The 13415-nt window shown below is 50.1% G+C and overlaps 1 protein-coding gene across 1 annotated transcript; it reads left to right on the forward strand.

Annotated features, from left to right (window-relative positions):
- Positions 1–7720: 7720 nt before the first annotated feature.
- LOC147979715 (uncharacterized) lies at positions 7721–11325 on the forward strand. The gene is made up of 4 exons (XM_087547130.1): positions 7721–8000; positions 8072–8680; positions 10365–10730; positions 10822–11325. Exons 1-4 carry the CDS (start codon positions 7887–7889, stop codon positions 10915–10917), a joined length of 1185 nt encoding a protein of 394 aa, XP_087403256.1. The 5' UTR covers positions 7721–7886; the 3' UTR covers positions 10918–11325.
- Positions 11326–13415: the final 2090 nt, after the last annotated feature.

Here is a 13415-nt window from a genome sequence, read left to right on the forward strand (position 1 = left end):
CATGGAGATGTGAACCAATCACATAAAGATGTGAACTATTGGTGTTAATCACATAGCGATGTGAACTAGATTATTGACTCTAGTGCAAGTGGGAGACTGAAGGAAATATGCCCTAGAGGCAATAATAAAGTTATTATTTATTTCCTTATATATCATGATAAATGTTTATTATTCATGCTAGAATTGTATTAACCGGAAACATAATACATGTGTGAATACATAGACAAACAGAGTGTCACTAGTATGCCTCTACTTGACTAGCTCGTTAATCAAAGATGGTTATGTTTCCTAACCATGAACAAAGAGTTGTTATTTGATTAACGAGGTCACATCATTAGTTGAATGATCTGATTGACATGACCCATTCCATTAGCTTAGCATCCGATTGTTTAGTATGTTGCTATTGCTTTCTTCATGACTTATACATGTTCCTATGACTATGAGATTATGCAACTCCTGTTTGCCGGAGGAACACTTTGGATGCTACCAAACGTCACAACGTAACTGGGTGATTATAAAGGAGCATTACAGGTGTCTCCAAAGGTACATGTTGGGTTGGCGTATTTTGAGATTAGGATTTGTCACTCCGATTGTCGGAGAGGTATCTCTGGGCCCTCTCGATAATGCACATCACATAAGCCTTGCAAGCATTACAACTAATATGTTAGTTGTGAGATGATGTATTACAGAACGAGTAAATAGACTTGCCGGTAATGAGATTGAACTAGGTATTGGATACCGACGATCGAATCTCGGGCAAGTAACATACCGATGACAAAAGGAACAACGTATGTTGTTATGCGGTCTGACCGATAAAGATCTTAGTAGAATATGTAGGAGCCAATATGGGCATCCAGGTCCCGCTATTGGTTATTGACCGGAGACGTGTCTCGGTCATGTCTACATTGTTCTCGAACCGTAGGGTCCGCACGCTTAAAGTTATGATGACAGTTATTATGAGTTTATGCATTTTGATGTACCGAAGTTAGTTCGGAGTCCCGGATATGATCACGGACATGACGAGGAGTCTCGGAATGGTCGAGACATGAAGATTGATATATTGGATGACTATATTCGGACACCGGAAGGGTTCCGGAGAAGTTACGGATAAAACCGGAGTGCCGGAGGGGTTATCGGAACCCCCCGGGGGTTAATGGGCCTTATGAGCCTAATGTGGAGAAGAGGAAGGGGCTGCCAGGGCAGGCCGCGCGCCCCCTCTCCCCCTAGTCCGAATTGGACAAGGAGGGAGGGGCGGCGCCCCCCCCCCCCCTTTCCTATTCTCCCTCCACCTCTCCTAGTTGGACAAGGAACGGGGAGGGGAGTCCTACTCCCGGTAGGAGTAGGACTCCTCCTGCGCCCACCTCCTAGCCGGCCGCACCCCTCCCCCTTGCTCCTTTATATACGGGGGCAGGGGGGCACCCTAGGACACACAAGTTGATCTTCGTGGTCGTTCCTTAGCCGTGTGCGGTGCCCCCTGCCACCATATTCCACCTCGGTCATACCGTTGTAGTGCTTAGGCGAAGCCCTGCGTCGGTAGAACATCATCATCGTCACCACGCCGTTGTGCTGACGGAACTCTTCCCCGAAGCTTTGGTGGATCGGAGCCCGGGGAGCATCATCGAGCTGTACGTGTGCTAAGAACTTGGAGGTGCCGGAGTAACGGTGTTTGGATCGGTCGGATCGGGAAGACGTACGACTACTTCCTCTACGTTGTGTCAACGCTTCCGCAGTCGGTCTGCGTGGGTACATAGACAACACTCTCCCCTCTCGTTGCTATGCATCACCACGATCTTGCGTGTGCGTAAGAATTTTTTTGAAATTACTGCGTTCCCCAACATACGGCGCCCCAAATCATTGGGTGCTATACATCAAAAACCATGATTAATTGCGAGAATGTAATTACCAAAAATATATATGTTGCTATACAATTATCATCATCAGATTCAGAAAGAATTCATTTTAACAAACAAAAAAACAACAGATAGTAGCCTCAATTTTTAGTGTGAAAAATCACCCGTTTTTTTGAACCGAGGCCTTAGCCATGTCTTCGAATCAACATAGCATATTCTTAATTTGGACATGATGACTCCCAGCGTATCGTTCTTCCCTGTTGCTGTACACTGTAGTCTATTTTTTCAGATTTTTCAATGCTCATATATTTCACTAATTTCAGTTGGTTGCACCGGCTAGAAAAACAATCGAATAGATGGCATTGCAACAAAACTATCAGCAAAACTGATAAGCATATATTTCAGTTCATGACAAAATTATCAACAACAACGAAGCGGCTTAAAAGCTGGGGGAATAGTAAAATCTATTCCTGGTCCAACAAGATTGATTTGTATCGGACACTCCTACACCCTCTTCGTCTGCATCTTGGTCCTCGGTGCAAGTACGCCGCCCACCTCCAGCAATGCAGGTTGAATCTTGTTCGGAAGTGGTACCCGGGCACAGCTGGATCCTCGGCCCACGCCGGGGCAGCGTATGAGGACCCGAATAAAAGGCACGGGCAGCCCGCCAGGAGCGTCAGCGGGCGAGGAAGAGGGAGGCGATGGGAGAGACGTTGGCCGCATGTTGGGCACGCACGAGCACGCCGATGGATCCCGAGGCCATGCTCCTCGTGTCGGTCCTCCACCGCTCTCTCATGACGACAGAGACGGATGCGCGCCGTCTCCGCCGCAAGAATGCCAAGCCGCTTTGGCTCACCATCAAGCTATCGAAGCTCGAAGCAAACAAGGAGGCGGCGGCCAAAAGGCGGTCCGCCATGCGAAGGAGCAAGGCTGCCTGCTCCGAAGGCTGATGGGCCAAACGTGCTCCGACGACGACTCCTTGACAGGCGGCTCCACCTCCAGCTCCGACAAGGACACACCGCCAAATGTCGTCGCGTGCATGGTGGTGGGGCACAGCGACACCGGCGACAGCAAGGGGAAGGGGCCGGTGAGCCCGTTTTAGCTATGTTTTGTAGTATGAATTTGCACTGTCCGCCGATGAACTAGGATCATTTTGTCCGGCGATGAGCTAAGCTATGATCCGGTTTACTTTATGTAGTGTTGCATGGGTTGCATGGATTTAAAACTTCAGATACGAGGGAAACGAGTGTGGGAACAAAAATATGAGACGTGTTCGGTCAATGCTTGCAGATGCGCTCGGACATGTCCGCGAGCTCGTCCTCCCCCTAGGGAGACTCGGGCGGCCAGAAACCTAGCCGCCGCCACAAACTCCCTCCTACTCTCCCTCCGCCGCCGCCGGAAGACGCTGCTGGGCTAAGCCCGGGGGCCGACGGCAGTGGCGGGGGATCTCCTCTCTCGCGCGTCTCCGGGGTGGGGTGGACCCCAAGGCGTGTGGTGGTGCGACCGATCTGGGATCTGCGGCGCGGCGGATGGCGGCAGGCGGCGGGAGGCCGGCCCGTCCTCGGACGGCGATGACTTGGCGCGGCGGAGGCCAGGGCTACGGGCGCTGCGGATGGCCCTTCGGGCGGCAGCGGCGGCTGTGGTCGGCGGCGGCCGGCTTGGCTGCGGTGGCGTGCATGCTGCCTTCAGATCGGCGACGGCGGCGTGGAGGGCCTGGTGGTCTCGTTGGCGGCACCTCCGGTCAGATCTGTTCTGACCGGTGCAGCCGGCGGAGGTGGTCATCTCTTCCGTCAGAGGTGGTTGGCCTGAGGCTGGGTGTTCGGATCTCGGGATCCGTCATCTGGCACCAGCTACGAGTCGGGGAGACATAGTTGTCGGTGAAAACCGAGTCGACGGCGGGTGATGGCGGTGTTCCACGTCATTACCTTGATGAAGGCATCGTCATGTGACTACCGTTGACCCACTCGTATTGCTCCGGGGGAAACCCTAGAATCTGGTGTTCCAGACTAGACGATGGCAGCACTGCGGTGTCGTTTCTCTCTTGGGAGCGTCGTTTTGTGGAGCAGCGCTGGAAGTCAGAGGCAGGAGGTGGAGCGGCTTCGTCTTGCACTGAGCTTCGGTGGAGATGTCAAGTCATGTCTGACCGACAGGTGCTACGCTTGGTCATGCCTGGTCGGCAGGTGCTACGCACGACAGATCCTCCAACGGCTTCAAGCTATGTCGGGTGGTGGTACTTGGCAGCATAGCGCTCAGGTGTATCACTAGCGACCGCGATGTGTACAACTGTTTGCGCACAGGGAGGAGGTGCCGTTGGGCACCATGGTGACGTCGACGATAGCTGGACCGAGCAAGGTTGATGCATCAGTACAGTTCTGAAGATGGAGCGGTGGCAGTTGGCAGCGGCGGCCTCTGAGAGCACGTCGGACTAGTGTGTGCCCCAGACCCGGCAAGTGGTTAGGTTGGGGACTCATGTCTTAGATGTTAGGCTTGGCTGCGATGTTTGTTTGGTATTAGGCTCAGGCTATCTACGCCCCTTCATCAACTGGACAGGTGTAGCGACAATTTGTTGCTTAGATGACGGCTTTAATTTTACTGTTGTAGGGTCTTGTGAGAATAATTAATAGAGTGGCCGTATGCATCGCCCAGATACAGAAGCCGGGGGTCATCCTCCTTTTCTAAAAAAAATAAAAAATGTTCGCGAGTTTTTTTTAGAACGAAGACGCCAGAGGCGTCCGGCTTTAAATTAATAAATCCCACATAAGGCAGGATCCAACAAGGTTCAACACATAACAACAAAGATAAAACGGCCGCAGCCAAGGTACGAAACATGCTACCGGCCGAAGCCTGCAAATGGTAGAGAAGCAACATAAAGCACTAGGCCGGTCCAAAAGGTCAGAACCTACAGCAGGCTAGTGACGGGTATCAATCTGGATCAACCGAATCCGCTCCATAGCCTCCGTCATCCGATCCGCATCACGCCGTTTCCCCAACGACGTCCATGTCTGAAGAAATAAGTGGCATTTGAAAATAATGTCAGCCGGGTGAGAAGAAAATTTGTGCTCGATAGTCATCTTATTGCGAGTGGTCCAAATGGACCACAGCATAGCTCCCACGCAACTCCATAAGACACGGCCGAAGCCACCCCTATGAGCGACTAGCAAAGCGCGCAGGTCCAAGGCTGAGCAGGGATTCCAGTTCTGACCGAAAGCCTCCCTAACCGCACTCCAAGCAAAGCGAGCGAGGTGACAGTTGAAAAATATGTGGTTGGCATCTTCATGGTGACCACATAACACGCAAGAGCCGTCGGAGGGCCCATTCCTACGAGCGATATTATTGGAGGAGGGAAGGCAATCGCGAAATATCTTCCATAGGAAAATTTTGATCTTTAAGGGAATGGAAGCTTTCCATAGCCCCCTAGCTATGTCCAGGATCGGCCCCTCGGTCAGTTTGTTGTACAAGGATTGGACGGAAAACTTCCCCGAGCGCGAGAGAGCCCAGGAAACCGAGTCGGCCTCAGGATGAAGGTTCACTCCCGCCAGATCAACTACGAGCCCGTCCCAACAGGCTCGTTCGTTATCGAGAAGGGGTCTTTTGAAGGAGACCGCAGGCGGGCTGGTGCGCAGCGCATCTGCCACTAGGATATCAACGTTAGTAACCAGCCGATAGGCTAAGGAATGACTTCTCCACAAGGGTTCCGAGCCAAACCAGTGGTCCAACCAAAACCGTGTTGAGGACCCATTGTTGACACAAAACTTGGCTCCTAAGGTGAATGCCGGCATAACTTTCTGGATCCCATTCCAAAAAGTTGATCCCTTAGCTTTGGAAGTTAGGAAAATCCCATCTGGGAAGTATTTGGCGCGGAGAATATCTGCCCAGAGCCCTTCCTCGTTTTGGGAGAGTTTCCAAATCCACTTGGTTAAGAGAGCGACGTTCATTAGCTTCGAATTAAGAATCCCAAGTCCTCCAAATTTCTTAGGGCGACAGAGCGCGGCCCATTTGATGAGGTGGTACTTCTTTTTGATCCCCGTTCCTTCCCAAAAGAACTTGGATCGGGGCGTATCAAGCCTGGCATGAACCCCATCAGCCAGCAAGAACATGCCCATCGTGAACAGAGGAAGGGAAGACATGCTGGAGTTAGTTAGGATTAGTCTAGCCGCCGAAGAGAGGAAACGACCACGCCAGGGGCTAACCCTATTTGCCACCTTGCCATACAAGGGCTCCCATTCCAGAATGGAGATGTGCTTATCCGAGATAGGCAGGCCCAAATACTTAATTGGAAAGCTCCCTAGCTTACAATTAAGTAGATTGGCTACTCGAGAAGCGAGCAGAGGATCCATCCCAATGGCTATTACCTCACTCTTAAGGAAATTGATCTTAAGACCAGAGATGATTTCGAAAGCAAGGAGGATAAGTTTGACCGAGGCTACGCTATGATCGTCAGGCTCAAAGAGCAGCAAGGTGTCGTCCGCATATTGGAGGTGGGTGAGTCCACCCGGGATAAGGTGAGGGACCACCCCGCGGATGTGTCCGGCGTCCTTAGCCTTATGGATCATGGCTGATAAGGCGTCCGCAACAAAGTTAAAGATCAGGGGCGAGGAGGGGTCCCCTTGCCTGAGACCTCGTTTGTTGCGGAAGAAGTTCCCAACCTCTCTGTTGATCGACACTGCGGTCTGACCACCCGAGACCAGATGCATGATGCGGTGAACAAAGCCCGACTCGAATCCCTTCCGAGTCAGCACCTCGCGGATGAACTCCCAGTTCACGCGATCATATGCTTTCTCAAAGTCGAGCTTTAGGAGCACGGCCTGTTGCCCGGTGCGTTTAAGCTCGTGGATAGTCTCCTGCAACACTATCAGCCCTTCGAGAATGTTGCGACCTTTGAGAAAACCTGACTGACTACGGTTGATAACGCGATGCGCGACCAGTGCAAGTCTGGTCGCATACGCCTTTGAGCATATCTTGAAAGGAACGTTAATGAGAGTGATAGGACTGTACGGCTTGATAGTGTCGGCCCCTTTGACTTTGGGAATAAGGCTAATCACGCCATAGTTAAGGCACGAAACATCTACCGTACCTAGCGCAAAACCATTGATAATCCAGTAGAAAAGGTCTTTGAACATCGGCCAGAAGTGTCGAAAAAACGCGACCGGCCAACCGTCCGAGCCAGGCGCCGTGTCAATCTTCATTGCACCCACGGCTTCGTCGATCTCCTCCGTGGAGAAAGTCAAAGCCAAGAGGTCATTTTCAGCTTGAGATACGCGGTCCTCTTCCCCCCAAAAGTCCGCCCGGAGCTGGAGATGCTTTTCCTCATCTGTTTCCAACAGATTGAGAAAGAAGTCATAGATATGAGCCACAATGTTAGCCTGACTAGCCAAAAGCCCTTGATCAGATTGAAGTCTCAAAATCGAGCACTTCCGCTTATGGCCGTTGGCAAAGGGATGCTCCATTAGGAGGCGCGCACAAAAAGCTCAATGGTACATGGAGTCAATGACGCATGGGCATTGATTTTAGCCCCACTTGTCACGGTCGCACCGAAACCTGGCCGTTTCCGGCAGTAACCAGCGGCAAAAACAACCGCACTAGCCCGCAAAAAAAAGAAAAAGAAAGCACCATACTCGACCGAAGAGAGGCACGTACGTGTACGTAACGTTGATGCCCATGCCATGGATCTGTCTGCCTGCTGCCTCAGAATTTGAGCTTCTTCTCAGCAGCTTCGCCCTCGCTCGCGTGCATCCAGCCCACGACTTTGACCGCGCGAGCGCGACGGTTTCTATTCAACCCAGTTCGCTGCTTGCGTGCAAACCAAACGACCCACCAACTCCTTCCTTCCTTCCTTCCTCTGAAAAAACGAAAAGAAAATAAAACTCCTTCCTTCCTTCGTTCTCATGCCCCGCCCCGCGCTGCCTTGCATTTGCATATATAGCAGCTCGGCTGCCTCGCTTTGCCTCCCTGCTATACTTCTCTCTACCAGCTTACTCTTCGCTCCAGATCAATCATTGGCTGGCTCCATTAACTAGTCACACTAGTTGCTGAGGGATGGATGATGTGTGGTGCAGCCTCGACATGGCCGCCGACATTGCCGGCCTCCACAGCGCCCTCGCCGACCCATTCTGGCCCGCCGACCTTGACCTCATGGTTTCGACCCACGAGGTGAGCGACCCTGGTTCCTTGCAAATCGAAGCGTCTGTAAATTAAGACTGGTGGTTTTGGTGTACGTGTAGGTGGAGGGTATGGCGGACATGGACGCGAGCGGCTTCTTCGTAGGAGGAGGGGATGACCGCTTCATGCTGCCGTCGTCGACGACGTCGTCACTCTCGTCCAAGCGATCACTCTCCCTCGACAGCGGCGGCTCCTCAGGCTCAGGCTCAGGGTCTTTCTCGCTCGACCTCGCGGACGCCTCGCGGTACCAGGCGCCGGCGCTGCCCGTGCCGCACAACCCCTTGGCGGGCGCCGTCGACCACGACGACGAGGCGATCATGCGGGCTATGATGGCGGTCATGTCTTCGTCCTCTGCCTCCCCGTCCTCCTCGGCATCCTCCCATCCGCAGCCCTTCTGCCGGGACCGGGACAGCAACATGCAACAACAGTCAGCAGCCATGGCGCCGCAGCTGCGTGGAGGACGAAGTGGCCACGTGATGGTGAAGAGCAGCCTCTCCATGTCGCCGGAGAGAAGCAGCAGCGGCGGCCGGGGACAGCAGCAGGAGGAGCCGACGAGGGCCGCGAGCGGCAACACCGGCCAGCTCTACCACATGATGTCAGAGAGGAAGCGACGGGAGAAGCTCAACGACAGCTTCCACACGCTGAGGTCGCTCCTTCCCCCCTGCTCAAAGGTATAAACATCACCATCATATCACATCCACTCATTCACAAATCTAAGCAAGGCTAGTCATAGTGGGAGTAACTTAGCTAGTAATATAACACATTCCAAAACAAATTTGCTTATGTGGCACCTAGTTAATGAGGAGAGAGGTGTTTGGAGTAACATATTATGTTACGATCACATAGCGTTTCTCAAGAAATGTTGAGTCTATGAGCTAATAAATAAAGCAATCTATGACACTACAAATATGTTACTTTGCATTATGAAGATAGTAATTTAGAGTAGTGTCATATGCATGACACTAGTCTAAGTTATTCCCCACTATGACCAGCCTAAGCAAGCATCCAACACCACCGGCTACAACATTAATTACTTCCTTTCGCTACTAGTACAAGTATTACGTTCGGAAATTTAAACTAAAAACGTATCAATTATTTTCAGACGGAGGGAGTACTAAAGGTATACTACTGGTTTTTTAATAAGGCCCAGTGTACAAATATGCTCCTCTATTTTATTTTCAAGGATGATTACAGAACCTCTCTGTTTGCTGAAATTTTCAAAGAAGACTTGCTCCGGAAAGTAAGTCTCGGTACTTCCGTCCCGACCTGTCAAGATCATTGTTTGCTTCTTTTAATCACTAGACAATGACATTGACAAAGGAAGGTGATCAGAAGGACCACTAGATTATAATAAGAAAAGAAGGACCACTCATATATCTAGCTATATGCGTAGTCAAGCTGGAAAGGAACAAACATGGAAGCTTCAAAAGAAACTAGACTTTCTGAATAGATGCTACTTTAACTTCCCTCCTCATTTTTTTTCCATAGTAGAAATATGATTTGAACGCACTTGTCTGGGAACAGTAGCATGCAAAAGGCTTATTGGTCCTGTAGTATTTTGTGTCCAACTGTGACCATAAATTTAACTAATTAAATATAAGTTTTATGTATTAAAAATATTTAAAACTTTTTTTGAATACGAATCCAATGATGTAAATTTTGTGGTGTACAATTTATATTTCGATAGTTAAATCTATGATCAAAGTTTAACCAAAAATACACCGAGAATGAAATGGTGTAATGATAAAGATCACTAGGATACTTTAAATATAAGAGAAAGATATGTTATCCTTAACTTGTAGGACTTCAACAATGATTGTATATTTCACTACAGTGAAGCCATGCCAATCTGTCGGGTAAATCTAGCGTACTGTCGGGTAAAGAGTTCTTGTTTACTCCCTAAAAAAGAGTTATTGTTTAGAAGCTATAAGGACGTTGGCAGTTTAGAATAGGAAAGCCACCGGAAGGAGGGGCCATGCTTTTTTTAGTGGCCCACAGATAGAATAATCGACAGCCGTATTAGGTGCCAAAGATGTAGCAAGAGAATAGTGGCAAAAGACAATATATACTTTCCAAACAAAAAAGCACATCATTTCACTACTTTATACGACTATAATTGGAGTGGTTGCTAGGAAAGAGCAACCTGTTGTCGCAATTAGGCAGGCAAAACCGTCCTTGTCAAGCGAGTAAATTAGTATTAAGCAAAAAACCATTCTTCCAGCAAAATCATGTACATAACCTAGAGTCAGAGGCCCACTTGCCATCAAGATCTTTAATCATGAGGGAGCTTTAATTTTCGGTTTACCCCTAGTAGTATTAACTAACTGGCCAAACCCCATGCATGGTATCATGCAGAAGGACAAGACAACGGTGCTAACTAAGGCGGCGGGGTACCTAAAGACGCTGGAGGCGCAGGTCTCTGAGCTGGAGGAGAAGAACAACAAGTTGGAGAAGCACATCCCGACCTACGATTGCGAGGAGGACGTGCCGCACCAGCAGAGGCGGCAGAGGGCCAAGGTCCAGATAACCAAGGCGGCATCAGACGGGGTGGTGAACCTGACGGTGATGGTGATGGTGGAGTGTGACGTGGTGGAGCTGGTGCTCCGCATCCTGGAGTGCCTCCGGTGGATGGAGCAGGTCAGCGTCATGTCCGTCGACGCCGACACCTACTCCCCGCAGGTGTTGCTCAAGGCCATAGCCAGCATCAAGCTCCGGATCGTGGTACGTTGGCGTGGATTTCATTTGTACCTTGTTTCCTCTCGTCTCGGACAAAAGCAATTTCATCTTACAGGTGGTATGTACGTATATGCAGGACGACAACTGGAACCAGGCCTTGTTTCACGAGGCCATGACCAAGGCTGTTAACGACGCGACCGCGTCTCGTCCTTCGCTCGTGCTCACCGCGTAGTATGCAGGAAGAGGAAGGATATGTGTCATGATCCCGAGGAGCAATTCGTAACCATACGGTCATATAACCATCCAAAGGTTAGGTTAGATGGTTGGATGTAAAGTAGAAGCAGTAATCTGTTTGCAATAGTCGGATGGGCGCCCCTGATGAGTCACTCTGCACCAACAAGATCAAGACGAGAAATAAGTCTTCCGTGGGAGCAGCTAGAAATGTTTGTATCAGATCCTTGGAAGATCGGAACCAAACTACTGTTGAGGGACTATAGCTATATAAGGGCAATACCAACCTCTGCCAAGGGATAGAAGATATGTCGGAGCTCATTCCCATACCTTATATTGGTAGATAGGAAAATGACATTGTAAATCTCAATGCTCATCAATAAGGATAGGTAGGCATAATGCAGACAAATTACCCGTTTGGTGGCGTGATCCTGGATAAAATCATTGCATCACCTTCAGCACTGACGAAATCCATTCGGGTAGCACCCCTTTCCCCACCTTCCACGATAAACAGCAGACTGTAAGATCGATGAACCATCATTCGTCGACATTTAGCGCCCACCGTGGGGCCCGAACGGATCGCCCTCACTAATAATCATTCTTATGGAGCGCAAACTTGCCGACGAAAGGGAAATGTTGGGAGCTAACTGCCACCTTAATCCCGAGGAGGCCTTTGTCAACCTAACTCTGGGACGGAAACCATCTAGCATCGGCTTGGGTTTCCCAGACCATCTTGACGTTGCATGAAGATGACCTCAGGTGGGAATATAGGCTTGCGGTGCACCCACCTATGTCAACCCGACCAATGAAGGGGGGTCTCCTATTTTTATGGTACACCGTTAGCTCGACCTAGGCGACTGCCGCTGGGACCGAAACCCTGACAAGGGATAAGATTACACATCAGATACCCCTCATGGAGAAAATTACTGTTGACCTTTTTGGCAACCTTGATCACAAATCGACCCTATTTTAAAAAGAATTACGTATCCGAGCTTTTTTGGTCAAAACAACAATATTGGCGTTTCGTTTGCGCGGGAGACGCCGCGGTCAATGGCGTTACTTTCATAGCTCGTGCCCAACTGGCCATTTGACGTGGCAAACTCAAAAACACCGAGGTGCGTGTATGCTTTCGGAACCCAAACGCCAGAAACCATGGCGTTTTCATACGCGCACAAGAGCACTTGGCGTTGAAATGGATTCACTAGCACATCGTACTCACGCATGCATGGAATGTATGCAACATGTACGGACATCGATAGAGTTACTAAGCTCCCAGGAATTGAAGGCCTGGGAGCGACCGGTGATTTTTCTTTTCTTGTAATGGGTCCCGCATATCAATGTAAGCCTCGGTGTGAATCCCTCCCGCCAGTGCACGCAACAGACGTTTCTCATCTGGTCAACCCTCCGTGCACGCAACCGACGTTCCCGTCTGGTCAAAATCCTCATGTCGAGTGAGAAAGGAGATGGTCAGTCCACCGGTGCTTGGCTGAGGGGAACCAGTGAGGGCTTCGGTGGTCGACGGCGGCGCCCCCGGCGGTCCTCGACGGAGTCGGCCACCTCCCTTTCCCCTGACTACCTAGGGTTAATGTTACGAGCGAGCCCGCTGCTCTGCGCGATCGAGGGCTACCGCCGGCCACCGCGCTAGAGATGGTCGCTATTGTTTGCCTCCACGCGCCACCTTGCGGCGTCACTGTTGTGTGCTGCTTGTGCGCTGCCCCAGCCGAAGTAGCCGGCCCAGGCAGCTACTACTGGCTCCTTGCCGTGCTTGCCGTTGTTGCTTTTATTATTGTTGCTTGCTGAGTGTATAGAGATGCTGATGCTTGATTGATTGTTCATGATGCAGACCACAAAATTCAGTTGAAGGTGCAGCGGTTGTGTGCGTTAGCAAGAAGCAGCAGCAGGCAGCGGCAAGTGCCTCCTGCCGGGGGGAACAGAGAGTGCCTAGCCGGCAGGGAGGAAACTAGATTCATGAGGCAACTCGGGAATTTGGAAAATCTCAGGTGATTTGCTCGTTTCTTCAGTCAAACGTGTACAAAATGGCAATTTGGTCACTGGTCAGGTGTGGCAAATTATCAAATAGAATGTAAGGAGTGGAAAGCATCCCCATTTGATTATCTTATCTTCTAAAGACTAGGTCGCCTCGGATGGTTGCTTCTCATAGCAAGCACTAGGTAAAACAAGCCCATTTGATTATCTAATTTTGTTGCATTTTTTATTTCCTTTCCTGAAGTTCTAGAGTGTTTTTCTCTGTCGTTGAATTTTTGCAGATTTTTTTAGCAAGCTCAATCTGATGCTCATGCGGAAGCTCGCTGTCAGCCTGAACAACAATTTGTCAAGAATTTTTTTCTCAACAACATGAGAAGTGGCTGGAACAGGAAGTAGGATGTTGACTAAGCTGACAGAGCTTTTAATGAGAAACGGGGAAGGAAATTGCTTCGAAGTAGAAGTTACTTAACCGTGCAAGTTGCTGTAAATTTGGATTTGGGTAGAAGATACAAT

Source organism: Triticum urartu, chromosome 3A, assembly GCF_056163025.1.
Source record: "Triticum urartu cultivar PI428250 chromosome 3A, HENAU_Tu73, whole genome shotgun sequence".
Taxonomy (NCBI): Eukaryota; Viridiplantae; Streptophyta; class Magnoliopsida; order Poales; family Poaceae; genus Triticum; species Triticum urartu.

Coding starts and splice junctions, on each gene's coding strand:
- LOC147979715 (XM_087547130.1), top strand. CDS start 7,887: ATGGATGATGTGTGGTGCAGCCTCGACATGGCCGCCGACATTGCCGGC. Junction 8,681..10,364: donor TCCTTCCCCCCTGCTCAAAG/GTATAAACATCA, acceptor GGTATCATGCAG/AAGGACAAGACAACGGTGCT. Junction 10,731..10,821: donor GCATCAAGCTCCGGATCGTG/GTACGTTGGCGT, acceptor ACGTATATGCAG/GACGACAACTGGAACCAGGC.